General features: G+C 42.9%; 1 protein-coding gene across 1 annotated transcript in view; it reads left to right on the top strand.

The window, feature by feature from the left end:
• Nucleotides 1–15,508, top strand: part of COG7 (component of oligomeric golgi complex 7) — a 338,508-nt gene that overhangs the window by 27,914 nt on the left and 295,086 nt on the right. Inside the window, exon 5 of the mRNA XM_085629498.1 lies at nucleotides 8,965–9,133. Coding sequence (XP_085485624.1) covers nucleotides 8,965–9,133 — 169 coding nt within the window. The remainder of the gene's footprint in view (nucleotides 1–8,964; nucleotides 9,134–15,508) is intronic.

Raw genomic sequence — 15,508 nt, 5'->3', positions numbered from 1 at the left:
TATTGTTCTGGGATTTCCATTGGTCGTTTTTTATGGTTGTGTGTATAATAGAAGGTTATACTTGTCTAGTTAGTACTTGTCTGTTAGTTAATGTGAATGTAAAATGAAATTCATCTTTGTAGTGTTTTATTTATGTGGATGGCTGTGCTGAAGGACCTTGCTTCTCATTGAACAGAGTGGTTAATTTTCCATTGCCCAGCATGTGCAGATTCTTTATTTGAAATGGTTCATATAGCGCAAACATGACTTTTGCAGGTATCAAAACGCTTCACAGGTGTTCAAAAAGCAGAAACAAATGCAACAAAAATATCACAATTGAAAGCATTACAGGATATAATACATCCCCAGGTGATGGATGGATCTGTACAATGTCAGGATTGATAGAACGAAGACAATAACATAACAAGCGAGCAGAAGGCAAGTGTGCAGTTGAAGTGTCATTAGAGGTACTGCTAGATGCGATCCTAGGATATAGGGCAGAAATGTGTTCATCAGTAGTGCTTTAACTTCTTTCTTGAAAGATGGGGTTGAGGGGTTGAGGCTGATTTCAGGGGACAAGGGGTTCCAAATTCTCAGGGCGATCCCAGAGGAAGTTCGGTTGTAGGTCTTCTTTTTAAGGAATCTCTGTGGTTTCAGTTGTAGAGTGCTAGAGCTTGTGGAGGATCTGCAACGGCCAGACAGCTCCAACCTCTGAGTAATATACCTCTGGGTATTGAAGTGTGGGGCTTTATGGATAATGAAGGCAATTTTTAGCTGGATTCTTGCTCCATAAGGGAGCCAATTGAGTGATTTTAAATCAGGCGTGATGTGATTGTTTCTTTTTGATCCTGTGATGAGACGTGCAGCAGAGTTAAGAGAGGCCCTTATGGGCGCCGTTGTGGATCTGGGCAAGCCGTAGAGGGTTGCACTGCCATAGTCCAACCTGCGATTCAATAGGACTTACACTGCAGATTTGAAGTCATTGGGTGGGGGAGGAAGGGTTTTAATTTTCTGAATATTTTCATTTTGGTGGCAGCATTGATGTGCTTCTACGTGTGAAGGTTCTTGTCGAGAGTAATTCCTAGGGCTCTTCCTGAATCAATAACTTGTGGCAAGCAGTTGAGGGCTGTTAATTGTTTCATCCGTTCCTCAATAATGGGGGCCTGGTTGGGTGGGGCTATTAGGAGGAATTCTGTTTTGAGAGAGTTTAGTTTGAAGTGGTTGCATGGCAGCCAATGTTGGGTTTTCTGTAGAGTTAAGTTGAGGGATCTGAGGTTTTTCGAGGGAGGAGACTTTCAGATATAATTGGGTGTCATCGATGTACATGTGATGGTGGATATTGGATGAACTCAGAATTACAGTAAGAGGCTCCATGAACAAGTTAAAGATGGTGGGTGAGAGGGAGGAACACTGTGGGACCCCTAATGCAACTGGATTGGTCTTGGACAGGGACTGGTTAACCTTGAATCTTTGATATCTACTTTGGAGAAACGAGGTGAACCGTTTGGGACAAACCCTGATAGCCCCATTCTATGTTCCAATAAGTCTAGTAGGTTGTCATACTTAACTGTGTCAAAAGCGGAGGATAGGTCAAAAAGTAGAAGGAGGCCGGATTCGTTGTGATCCCACACTTTTAGTGCATCGTCCACTGTGTGTAAGAACCGATTCTGTGCTATGCCCTGGCCGGAAGCTGGATTAGAATTGGTCTAAAAGGTGGAAATGTTCAGTGTGGTTAGAGTTCGACATGTACACATTTTTCAAGGAGCTCCACTAGAGGTAGAATGTTGGAGATAGGGCGGAAGTTATTTAGGTCTGTGTGATCCGCTGTTGGGGGCGGAAGTTAATTAGGTCTGTGTGATCTGCTGTTGGTTTTTTTAGGATGGGGGCAACCTGTCCAGCCTTGAGGCAGTTAGGGATATTGCTTTGAAATAGGGAAGCATTTACATCTTAGTCCAAAGTGGGAGCAATAACAGTTTAATCTCATTGAAAAAGATTTGAGAGGGGTAAAGTGCCGTTAAAGTGGTTTGAGGGTTTCAGCGCTGCTAGAAGGTTGAAAATGGAATTATCATCAAAGGTTTTGAAAGAATTCATTGAGGCGTTGTTTTTGAGGATGTACCCAGGGTGACATGAGGGTAAAGCAATCCGGGAAGAGGAGAATTTGGTGTGCGGTAAGAGAGGACAATGTAATAATTTCTCATGTTTTCAGTCTTCTCAAGGAAGAAAGAAGCAAATTCTTTGTAGTTTGGTAGTGGACTGGATCCGGGTAGGGATGTGTTGGGTAGGTCATTTATTGTAGTTTAATGAGTTCAAAACGATTTTTTGGTCGGTTTCTTTCTTTTTGTTTTTAAATTTCTTTTTATTTGCAAAAATAAACAAATCAACAACATGGTCAATGGATTCGCATTAACGTCATTCGAACACCGGTGACACACAGTGACAGTATGAGTTAGAGTTTCCTGTGAATTAGCTAGAAGCGGTCAGTATGTTCAGTCTATGGCCTCCAAGCCGGAGCGGCGGGCCTGCGGGGGCTCACAGATGTAACCTCTGTATTCATTCCATTTGGACCACACCTCCCCCTCGGTTTCTTTCTTGATCAAGTTGGTTTCTAAAGAAGTTTGCTTTAGAATTTCTGATGCTGTTGTGATAAGTGTTTCTCAGTGTTCTCAAATGCTTGAGGTGTTCAAGGGACGGTGAGGATGTCCACATTTGTTCGGCTAGTCTCAGGTTCCATCTTTGTATTGAGGCTGCCACTGTACAATGGCTTGGCGTCCTTGATGGACAGTCTTTTTACACTTAGAGGTGCGATCGAGTCTAGACTATTCCTCATTGAGCCTGTGTAGTGGTTTGTAAGATCATGGACATCTGACATGTTACCAGGAGGAGGCAGATTGTTATTACTAACAGAATTCAGTTCAGTGAGGTTAGTGCTTCTTAGGCTCCTTTTCCAGAATTTGGGTTTCATTAGTTGCGCTGTATTTGATTTCACAGATTCAGTGATGAAGAATGAGATGCGGTGGTAGTCAGATGAGTCACAGGGGACGATAGATTCAAGTTGAATAGAGTTGGCCTTCGAAATGATAAGATCTAAGGTTGCTCCCTTTTTAAGTGTAGGGTTGTCACACATTTGGATCAGGTTGAGGTCAGCAAGAAAGGCCTTAAGGCTGTTAATTGGTTGCTTTTGGGACAAGCCTCACCTGCCTGGTAAACAGATAAGATGCAATGTTGTGAGTGTTAAAGTGTATTATCTTTAAGCTAACTTGATATGAATGGTTCATACATGTATGTTGGTGTGGTAAGGGAAAGTGCTTTTGAGCTTGCAACACTTTGCCATCTATGTGGCTTTGATGTTGTGCTGTGTGCAGGTGAATGTCAAGTGTCTATATAGCATGATCAGTTGGAGAAATGCAATCTGTAGATGTAGTTGGAAAGATGTGTAGTTGATATTGATGGGTGGAAAGGGCTGTTGACTACCTGATGATAGCTGATTATGACAAATTGAAAATGTGTTGGGTGTGTTGTAAGTTATGTTTAATGTGTACGTTTAGGTTGCTGTGAGGTGTAATTCGGCATTGTGTGATGTTTGAGACATAGCTATAGGTTATCATTTTCGAAACGTGAGCCACGTCGCATGCATGTGATGCCACATAGTGCCCATTCGTGGGTGGCTTCTCCTACAAGAGACAAGTATGGTAGGTAGTATAGGACGGCACAGTTTTTAAACTCCTTAGAGCTTAGCTCAAAAAGCAGCAGAGCCAACTGTGTAATGCAATGCCGTCTTTAGAAACAATAGTGCAAAGCTCATTACATAGGTTCCTCATATGTGCGTTTCTTCTAAAATGCCATTATATTGAGTTAGACATGTCTTTGCAGTATTGGATGCATGGGATATTCTCTGTTTACTATGTTGTGATACGTGTTGGGCCTTCACGTATAACCAGGCATATGAGTACTTGGCTACGATGTCTTTGGTACTGTGTTGTGCTTGTGATGGTATCAAGGGGTGTATGTCTGATATATTCTGTTGGTATAACATGGTTTAATTGACTGTTTAATTTGCTTGTGTGAGTAAATAATAAAAAGAGGCACCCCAAGCCTTACAGTTGTAGATACACATTCCTTATCTCCATTTAACTTGGATCAAAACTTTAATAATTATTGAATATTGGACCACATTTTTCTCTATCCTACGACATGAGAAAAGGGCAAATGATCAGTGTTATGGTGTGTCCCATGGTAGTTCTTTCCTCGGCTGCAAGGTCAGAGTGAATCCTCCTTTTAACGTGAGTCAATGATGTATTTATTGGTCATGCCATGCATCCACAGACTGCGATGGGGAGAGCAATGGGCCATCACTCTTTAGATAGGTTTGCTGAGGAATTTCAATGACTTGGAGGACGTAGGAGCAGAATGATTATTTTCAGTCCCTTAATGAAACCGATGGACTTGAAGGTGGATGAGGCATGCTGGTGGCGTAGAAGGAGTGAGACAGATGGACTTGTTGGAAGATTAGGAATGCTGGTGACGTAGAGCACTGAAGCAAAGCAATAGCACCTGCCTCAATGGTAGGCTCCAGGGTTAATCGCCCTATCTGGTCAGCCTAAGTAGGGGTTAATGTGGGTTTCATGGCCATACAACTTTTTATTTTGTCATTGAATTTGAAGTGTCCTTGTAGGATTCTGAGGAAGTGAGTGCAGAGATTTGCATGGTTTCCATTGCCAAAGCTGAGACAGCTCTGTCCCTAGGACGCCTGATCAGCTTGGTTTGCTGGTGTACTTGAGTTGGTGTTTGGAGTATCTTGTTTTCTTGGGTGGTGGGAAGGATGTCATGCCCCACTTAGACAGCAGTAAATCGGGTGCTGAAATTTCAAGATGCTGTGTGCCACCTTAGTACTTTTTATGAAAACGAATTGTGTTTAAGTTGCATTATGTTCTTCCCCGTACTACATACACATCAAAGGGTAATTGGACCGTATCCTGTACTACATGGAAGTTGTGGTTTTCAGGTACTCAACTTTGTTGAGTTCAAGTTATTTTTCTTTTTTGTTTGCTTTCATGGTATTGTCATAGTGTATTGTTGTGGCCAGTGGCAAATTGAACAAATTATGTTTTGTCGTCTACCAAAGTATAGCACTGAATGAGTTGGGTGCCAAGAAACATATTTTACTTTAAGTGTGTGTCATAAAGAAGTTCCTTGGCTGGGCAGCAGAAAACGCCAGGAGTGAGTCTGCCTGTGATTGTCTGTTTTACTATGGAGTTCAACATGGTATAACACAGTGGTAGGTGGCTTTTGGGTTTGTGGAAAACATGTTGTGGACCAATAATAGGAAGTTTTTATGTGCATGGACCATGGAGTGGACTAAATTACTGAGTGTGGAGTATAGCATGTTATAAATTTGTTTGTGGACGTAACCATTGTTGGTCATTTTCAGAACCATTTGGGCTCTCTGTTTGTATTTTCTCTATTATTGTGAGGGTGTGCGAATTTTAGGTGTTGGTGTTTTACTTTTGTTGTGTTATTAGGTGTGAGAGTGAGATGTTAAGCATTCTTCCTTTGACCTTATTTCCCTACATGTTGGGAAGGTGGCAGGTGTGCTTGGACTTTGTTTTTAAGACAATCAATAGTTATTGAGTAGTTGCTATGAAGGGTAGTTTAATTTACCACCCCTACCCAGGCCTTAATGTACCCTATGACTATATTTGGGTAAACAAGTTACTCTTTTTGTGGACTTGATTCTCCAAGGGTATCAAAGGAGAGCAGTCTAGGCTTTCTGCAAGAGGTAGTAGAGAGTTTCGAGCGTCAGTGCTGTGTGATGCAAGCAATTGTAGCCAGAACCATATCTTTGATAACTAATCAATCCTTTATTAACATGTAGGAATGTGGAAAAGTTGAAATATGCAAAAGTCAAGAAATCCAAAAGATCTTGGCACCTTTTTTTTTTTTGCACAGACACGACCCCTTCTAAAGTGATAGTGCTTATGTGACCAGGCACTACAATTCACATTGGTGCAAGTGTAGAGAGCTCAATGGATTTGCACCCAGGTGACTGAGAGTCCGCAAAAGTATCCTGAAAAATACTCACCCAAAAAGGAAGGGTCACATCCAATGTCCAAAGTGAATATGTTCAATGTATTTAGAGCAACTACAGCCACTGGTATTGGACTGTTGCCAAATAATCTCTTCAGTGGATATGAACATTTCAAGGGCTTGTATCTTGAAGGTGGCCGGTCCTTGTTAGATGATTACAACTGTACAGGATTTAGGGCGACTGGCGCAGCCTCTGTTCAACACACTAATTATTGATGTGAAGAGCAGGAACTTCTATGTTCTTCTCATAGTGATAACAGTCACACGTAGGCTCCCACAAAGTCCGAGGTGATGTGGGTCATGTTTGGGATGATGGAGGATCACCACCCCTTTAAGTGTTGGAAGGCTTCCTGCATGTCATCTGCCTTCTTGATGGACCAGAAATTCTTGGGTTGGTTCTGACCACTTGGGCTTGCAAGATCCTCTTGACGCCTCAGCAACTCACTACATAGAATCAACTTTCTAGCTGCCTTAAGTTAGCTGGGCTACACTTCTGGATCTTCTGCAACAAGAGCCTGTCCCACCCCACAGTACCCTACTTCCTCTTCTACTAGGTCACTGCAAAAGGGCTTGCTTCCAGATACTAGGCAATGCCCTGCTGTTAAGGGGATTTAACAACAAGCTAAGTCCTGTCCATGGCAAATGTCTCTTCTTCTGAGACTGAATGAAGTACAACTTACTGACTCCTAAATGGACCATATTCACCTTCCTGAGTTCTATTGAAATGATGAGGATGAACTGGTAACGTTCGGCCAAATTGTTTATATTATCTTTGACCGAAACTCAGCCAAGTTTGCAGTGCCCAGTACAAAACCAAGTACTATTAGAATTTGAATGTGGTTTCTCTCAGCTTATTCAGGACCTACTGGGTCTCTAGAACAGAGTTTAAGAGTAAAGCAGCAGGCAGGCTGGCATGTCCACAATGAAGGTCAGGACAACCTGCAGGGGAATCACAATTCTGTGCAGCATTTGCTGTTCATCCATAGGAAACCATTCACTCTGCTCACAGTTTCTCAGTCACTCACCGTAGATGATAAAAAAGAAACATAATTTATACAATACACATGGTGGGGGGAAGCAAGGAACCCTGATATAGGGGAATGCACACATTTTCCAGTAGTCACCAGCTATCAGTTTCTCATAGCCTGGTATAGGTGACAGTGCCCCCCCCCCTCCCCCCTCTATGTGTGTGAGTGCACTTATGGTGTAACCCCTAACCAAGAAAGGTGGTGAATGGCAGCTAAAATTGAGCTCATTGTCTAGATTTGATGATTGTAAGGACTATCAGAGGCAGCATGGCATAGCTTTTCCAATGACATTATGTCTTTTGTCCATGCATGGTGAGAATGTAATGGTGTCCTACTGGATGACTCTGGCATTTGAATGTTATCGTAAGAAAGTCGAGCAGGGATGTGATTGTACCCTGGTGGGACATCATGTACTTTTCTTGTACCCTGTTAGCTCCTGGTCTTCTGCCTGCTTCATGAACAGGAGTTGACATTCAGTATTGTGTTAACCCAAGGTGGTTAGAGACAGTTAAAGTGCTTTTGAGGATTTGTCTGTGTCTCCTGGAAAGGTCTCCGTGAGACACGTGCATTCTGCGCTATGTGGTCTTATTTTTATGAGTTAAAAATACGTAACATCACTCACTCCATATCCATGAATGCCATGCCCTCAGTACTCCTGTCCTGTTGATGATTATCAAGCTGCATGGAAAATGGTTTTGTGCAGTCCTTCCCGCTCCAGGCTGAACACTTAAAATGCATTAACATGGTTTCTGCTTCCGCTTTCAACTGCCTCCATGATGACTCTTTCCCTTAGCTGGAAGCAAAACTGTATCTGCTAGTAAGTACCATATTCTTTCTTGCAGATGGTTTAAGTAGGGTTGCACAGAAATCCGAGGCTAGTCTACCATGAGCAGTGTTTGGAGTGGCCAAATAGTGTTGTAAATGGGATTCTGGGTAAATGGGGCGTTTGTATGGTAAGCAGTATACCGTATATAGATGAATCCCGGGCAGGGTGGCTGATCCTGTCCCAGGGAAAGGACAAATCTTTGGACATCGGACAAACCCCTTGGTTGTGGCTAAAAAGATCCCTTTCCAGACAGGGCACAAGCCAGTGAGAATTATGTAATGACCTCGGTCCTGTGGTTAATAGTGTGACAGGCAGCTTGTAAGTGAGATGCAGTCTAGTCAGACGGGTTCATTGGTTATGGAGGCTGCTACCAATCTTCATTCTCACACATTGATTTGCGGGCTGCCACCCTAGAAGGGGCTTTGTGAAGAACTAAATGATTGTCTGACGAGATCATCCACGTTTGGAAGGAAGATGATCACTTCAATGATTTGCCACAAAAAGGGCAGTGTGAGTTAGGGTGAAGCTGTGTACTATGGGGATCTCCATAAACTACACATTTAGTCAGAAAATAGCAGCCTCAAGGTGCCAGGCCGCTACCTCTGCCCTCATATTTTGTTTATTCTTCCACGTGCCATTGACATTTACAAAATATATTTGTTGTGTTTGAAAAGGCACAGTTCCTGAAATAATGCAGACCTCATAACATCATGGTAGCTCAAATGCCCATTACTGGGACAGCTGTATTGTTTTATATTTATCAGTCTGCCTTTTAATGCCAATAAACTGCTTTGTGAGGCATTGATTTAGCTACGTAGAGCTTGTTGTACCACACCTTGAAATGAAAACCCTGGTCCCAGATCATTGTCACAGGCAATGGGACTTTTGTGAAGGGTGGTTTATTTGTGTTATTGGCTGAATGGACATTCTACCATCGCTTTATAACGCATCTGTGCATCGATCCTAAGTACCCACACTTTTGTATTCTGGCTTTTCCACCAAGGCATGTATTGTTCACGGACTGAGTTATTCTTTTTTTTATTTTAGGATGTGACTGTGATATCAGGGAAGCTAACCAGTATGCAGGGCAGTCTGGCAATGCTGGTGGACACCCCTGACTATTCTGAAAAATGTGTCCACTTGGAAGCCTTGAAGAACCGCCTGGAGGCCATGGCCAGTCCCCAGATAGTGGCCACCTTCAACGCGCAGTCTATTGGTGAGTGTTTCCTTCCGTTTAGCCTGAATTGCCAGCCTGTAGGTGAGTGGAAACAACTCTTCAGCTTGACTGACCATCCTGTTGGACTCCCTTATGGATGTTTTTCATCTCTTCAAGCCTGGGTGATTGCTTGCACTGCTGACCCTATTTTCATGATCCTCTAAACATGCGGGTGTGTCGCATTCTCTTTGATGACAGACCTATCAGAGCATCTTTCTAATCTGTCAAACTCCAAATATTAGTTCCACTCTACAAGCAGCTTTGATATCGCTCTCCTTAAAGGGCACGTAACACTCGTCCATTTAATGTATATTTAATCATTAGTCTGGAGTCGGTCGGTGTTAACAGTGTAACAATATGTCTTTCAGAAAGGTGTTGATTTGGAATTTCTAATTTATACCTTGGCATTTTTATCTGTTGCAAGTAGAGCCTCCGAGGTATTCCCTTTTTATTGTTGTTTCAAAAACACCACCAAGTGTTTCCATTTGACAAGAAATTAAATCAATAGAGCTGGGTTAATTAAGTGCCATTCAGTGTTAAACCGAAGTGGTTGTGTTTCCATTTTTACCCGGGTCTTCAAGAACCATATTCCCTTCGCTGCGTGGGAAGGGGTTAGTTATAGAAAGGGGCAAGTCTAACATCTCCTTTGTTTATAATTAACATCCGTTTAACTAATTCTTTTCAGTATCAGCCAAAAACAAATTTAGTAATAGGTCGATCTAAGGTTTGATAAAACATCGGAGGGAGTCTTTGCAGGTCTGGAAAGTAAACAAAGTGGCCATTGACTTGAGTAACCACAGAGCTAATCCAAGTAGTTTTAATAAATTGTTTAATCCTGAGGAATGCGACACACAACGGAAGACCATACCGGTGAGTTCAGCATCTAACAGCTGCTAGCATTATGACTGTAGAACAACAGCAACATTCCAAATATTTAGCAAGAACTTCTAAGACTCAGTGATAATAAACATTACAGATAATTAAATATACCATACAGTGCAAAGTATAACCAGTATTACCATCAGAGTGGTGTTGTAGTTCAAAGGTGTGAGAATCATTTTGGTAGCCTCGATTCTGCCCTGTCACTTTAAGAATTTGGGGGACCTTGTTTTATTCATGTCTGTACTTTTAGGATTGTTCTTTAGAAGTCTATTGTAATTGTATCCCTTGTATATTGGTGCATTCCATCCCCAGGACGGGGACAGGCCCTTTCTGACTAAAGTTTTCAGTCATCACCTTTGTACAGTAACATTTAAATGCTAGTGCAGATAATTAGAAACCTACAAATACTCCTTGATGAATTCTAAGTATGCCAGTGCTTGCATTTGTTTTCTGCGTGCCAAAGAATATAACCTAATCTACAAAAGCAGCACACTATGCACGAGTGCCAATCTGAAAGCTGTTCAATAGCTTATCTAGTTGAAAGGTTATCAGAAGAGGTTCAAAGGTAACGAGAAGTCAGAGGGAAGCCATCTTCAAGGGTAAATGAATTTGATATAAGGCTTTTAGCTTTATTTTTGATAGGGTGCTGTTACGCCCATTCAAGAGGAAATCCCTGATGTTACCTTTGAGTAATGCAGCTTACAGGGAATGCAATGACAACGCTGTCAAATGATTTTGCAGCATTAAAAGTTATTGCGGTTGATGGGATTTTACTTTTGTTTGCTTGCGTTTTTATATAAGCCAGAATTCTTTTGCCATTAAAAATTCTACCTTTTGCCATGTGTGTACGGGTGAAATTAGAGGTGGGATGATGGATTTGATTTTCTTTTCAAATTTCTTGTCATATATTTTGCATTCTGAATATAATAAATAATTAGGACAATAGCTGGCAGGGTTAAGGTGTACCTTCTTCTACCTTGGGAAATGGGACTGTAGATCCCTTTGAACAAGTACCAGATGCACTGCCTCAATCCAAGAAATGATTTGAGCGTTAATAGGTGAGGGCTAATGTATTGACATTTTTGTGAAACAGATCAGGGGAGCCACCTGGCTCTGAAGTCTTTATATGAGAAGTGCCTGGATGGCTGTGAGAATTTCTCTCTCTGATCTGTTTTAATTTTGCCACTTGCAGTAGTCTTTACTTTTGCAGACGCTAGCACCAAGATGCCCTCGGGCATATGTCACGCTTTAAAAATATAAAATATCAATCAATCAGGGGTTTATATAGCGCACTACTCACCCGTGAGGGTCTCAAGGCGCCGGGTGGGGGAGGATGGGGTGCGGATCCAGATCAGTCGAAAAGCCAGGTCTTGAGGTCCTTCCTGAATGTGTGCAGGGTCGGGGAGTGTCTGATGTTCACAGGGAGCTCGTTCCAAGTCTTGGCTGCGATGTAGGAGAAAGCTCTCCTGCCAGTTCTGTTTCTCCGGATACGGGGGACCTCTGCCAGGGCGAGGTCGGCGGAGCGGAGGATCATCTTGGGTACGTGGAAGAAAAATCTCTTGTTGAGGTATTTGGGTCCGATGTTGTTGAGGGATTTGTAAGCGTGGGTGAGGAGTCTGAAGGTGACTCTCTTCTCGATGGGGAGCCAGTGGAGGGCTCGTAGGTGTTGGCTCATGTGTTCGTGACGTGGTGTCCCGAGGACAAGTCTGACTGCGGCGTTCTGGATGGTTTGGAGTTTGTGTAGAAGAGTTCTGTTGATTCCAGCGTGAAGGGCGTTGCCGTAGTCCAGTCTGCTGGTTATAAGTGCATGGGTTACGGTCCTTCTGCAGTTGGGGGGGACCCATTTGAAGGTCTTACAGAGGATCTCGAAGGCAGTTGAAACTAGTGGAAGCGACGGCGTATCTGGCGGTTCATGGAGAGGGAGGAGTCAAGGACGATGCCGAGGTTCGGAGCATGGTCTGTAGGGGTGGGAGGGTTCCCGAGGGTTGAGGGCCACCAGGTGTTTTCCCAGGTGGAGGTGCAGGGTCCGAGGATGAGGACCTCGGTCTTCTCTGAGTTGAGCTTCGAACGGCTGTTTTTAATCCATGCTGCCACGTTCTTCATTCCTTCCTGGAAGCAGAGTCTGGTGTCTTCGGGACTCTTCGTGAGTGAGAGGATGAGCTGGGTGTCATCGGCGTAGGATACGATGCTGAGCCAATGCTGTCTGACGATGGCGGCGAGGGGGGCCATGTAGATGTTGAAGAGCGTGGGGCTGAGTGATGATCCCTGGGGTACTCCGCAGTTTATTTCCGTGGGTTCGGAGAGGAAAGGAGGGAGTCGGATCCTCTGGGTTCTGCCGGAGAGGAAGGATTGGATCCAGTCGTGGGTGGCTCCTTGTATCCCTGTGTTGTGAAGTCAGGCTGCGAGCGTGCAGTGTGAAATGTGTCGAAGGCTGTGGAGAGGTCTAGAAGGATAAGGGCCGCAGTGTGTCCCTGGTAGAGTAGTATGCAAATGTCGTCAGTGGCGGCGAGGAGGGCGGTCTCGGTGCTGTGGTTGCTGCGGAATCCAGACTGGGAGGCATCTAGGATGGAGTTCTCTTAGATGAAGGCAGTCAGCTGGGCGTTTATGAGTCTCTCTGTGATTTTGGCCGCAAAGGGGAGGAGAGAGATGGGCCTGTAGTTTTTCAGGTCCGTTGGGTCAGCCTTTGGTTTCTTGAGGAGGGGTTTCACCTCCGCCTGTTTCCAGTTGTCTGGGTAGATGCCGGATCTGGGGAGGCGTTGATGTTCCATCCTATTTCGTGTGTGATGGCGGAGGCGGCCCTGTAGAATATGTGCGGAGGGGCTCCTGAGTGGTTTTTCTTCATGGTCGCGGTGATGAGTGTGATGGTAGCGGGATCCCAGGTCGTGATGGTCGGCTTGTCGGCGGTGGTGGGTAGGAGGGTGGTGTCTGGCACTGGTTCGCTGAAGTTGTAGAGGACCTTGATCTTCAGGTGGAAGTAGGAGCTGAGCTTGTCGCAGAGTTCCTGGGAGAGTGTGACGTCAATGGCTTCGCTGGTGGGTTTTGCGAACTGCTGTATGACGTTGAATAGTTCCTTGGCGTTGGTCGCGTTGGTCTGGACTTTGTCTCCTATGAAGGTCTGATTGGTGTCTCTTAAGTGCTGGTGGTATTCCTTCAGGGCGCTCCTGTGGTTGTTCCGTGTTTCCGAGGTTTTCTGGTTTCGCCAGGTCTTCTCTAGACGTCTTTAGTACTGGCTTTTAATGTGGAGAGTTCTTTCCTCCTTGGTGTGTTCAGTGCTGCTGCAGTGCTGTAATAGAGCTATAAATTGTGGCCTTCTCAGTGTCCCACAATGAAACATTGTTTGTATATTTGCCGTGATTTTCTTCAAAATAAAATTCCAAGTCCTCCTTTCATTCAATCACATGACCTTCTTTTTTTGATCAAAGTGGCGTTTAGTCTCCAGGTTTTCTAATTTGGGAGCAGTCGCAGCCTGTGAATCAATTAAATAATGCACCAGTGAGTTTGTTAACATGGTCTCAATTCAGTGGGAGATAATCTAATTTGAGTAGTATCGAGAAAAAGGTTTAAAAAATTGCCGGATTAATCAGTCTCCATGGATCCCTCAAGGAGAGGTCCATCACTAGGCTAAAATTCTCACCTACTTCAAACTGAGAAGCGGCGTGAACTGATCTAGATTGTGTTTCCACTTTCTACCTGTGGAAGTCACTTGTTGGACAATATGTTCACTACCCAAAGGTATTCCATACCATAAAGAAAGCAGGCAAAAACCCATCATCCTTTACTGTCACATCCAGAGGTAATTGATGTTACATGGGTTTTTGATAGGCAGGATACCATACTATTCTTTTTTCTTTTGCAAATGCTTCAGAGTAAATAACCTCGTTTACCCAGCCAGTTTGTAATTGTTTAATTTATTCTTGTTGAACTCTCCTCTTCTATAGAAGATCAAAATAAATAACTTGTCTCTGTTCTAGAAATCATGGATAGAAGCAGGGATAAGCAATATGGATTACCTATTTGAAAATGAGCACTCCCTGTCATTTGTGCAGTTTCAGAAAAGGTGTGAACTTAGATTTGGAAATGACAGTTCTTTTATTGTGATTAAACTATACAAGTGAATATTACTAAGTATACCAAAGACCGTCAGATCTTATTAAATTATGAAGCTCAACATATATCGCCTCATCCCATATGTGCAAGGTTGTCAGTCTTCGGAAAAACACATCTGCAATTAAGCTCGATTCAATAACTGACCTTAGTATCGAATTTTTAATGGCAAAATGTCTACCTCTATTGCTCAGACCCGATTTAAGATAATTCATCTTGCTCCATGGACCCTTAATAAAAGCTTTAAACAAGGTTTCAATGAATCTGACCAATGCTGGCATTGGCAGGCATCCTCCAGTACTTTAATGCATGTGCTGTATGAATATGAACACATTAAACCTTACTGACGAGGAACTCATTCATAGAGATTGACTCACCCATTATGGACTTGTCTTTGCATCTTGGTAACCCCCAGACAATCTTTCAACAAACAAAACCCTCTTATTAGATCTTCCAATGGCTCTTACCTCCAAATCTCTGCTATGCAATTGAAAGAACATTACCACACCACTTATGGCGATTAGGTTTCTATTAAGAAGTTGCAGGTCCAATGGGCACCTCCCCCTTCATCCCCCACAATCAAACCCTCAGTGAAGTAATGTATACTATAAATTAGGTACACTTAAATTCCATTGCAAAAATGATTTGCTATGGTGCACTTGTATTGGCCAGGTAGCAGGCTTCTTTCCTTATTATTTGTTGGTGTGTTCTTTCTGTTCTGCATCTCGTACGATAGCCTATGTTGGTGCTCATAAAATATGTGTTTGGGCATTTGACATTATATTATCTTGCTTTGTACTCCTCTCACAAAAGCCACATTCCTTATCCTTCCTGCTTGGTGAAAATACTGATAGCTCTATATTAGGATCACCCTTAAAATAAAATAAGGTTTTATATATATATCACCAAAAAGCCCCTCCGAAGAAGAGAAGATTATATATATATATATATATATATATATATATATATATATATATATATATATAATCGTGGCTGGTGAAATAAAAGAATAAAGGCTTATTCTCATTGGTCATGTCAATGTTTTCACTGTCATGCTATAGACTACTTGTACTATTAATTTCACGCCTACATTTGATCTACTATCCTATTTTCAAATGAAAATTCTTACACTGGAAAGAACCGTGTATAAAAGTATATGAAGTGACAGTTTTTGTACATTTTCGCCATTAAAATGCATAAGAACCCCCCCCCCCCCCCATTAAAAAAATAAAAAATGCATATTGTGTAGATGGACAATACTCAAGCCTTAGTCTGCATGTAAACAACGTGACTGTACAATGTTTCCAGGTTCTTTCAACTATAAAAATGCTTCTCTTAAGCAAATGAAAGGAAACAGTCTGACTCACGCCTGTGCCATCGGGAACCACC

This window comes from Triturus cristatus, chromosome 10 (genome assembly GCF_964204655.1).
Source record: "Triturus cristatus chromosome 10, aTriCri1.1, whole genome shotgun sequence".
Taxonomy (NCBI): Eukaryota; Metazoa; Chordata; class Amphibia; order Caudata; family Salamandridae; genus Triturus; species Triturus cristatus.
The sequence above is the reverse complement of the archived record's forward strand: the minus strand, read 5'-3'. Positions and strand labels throughout refer to the sequence as shown.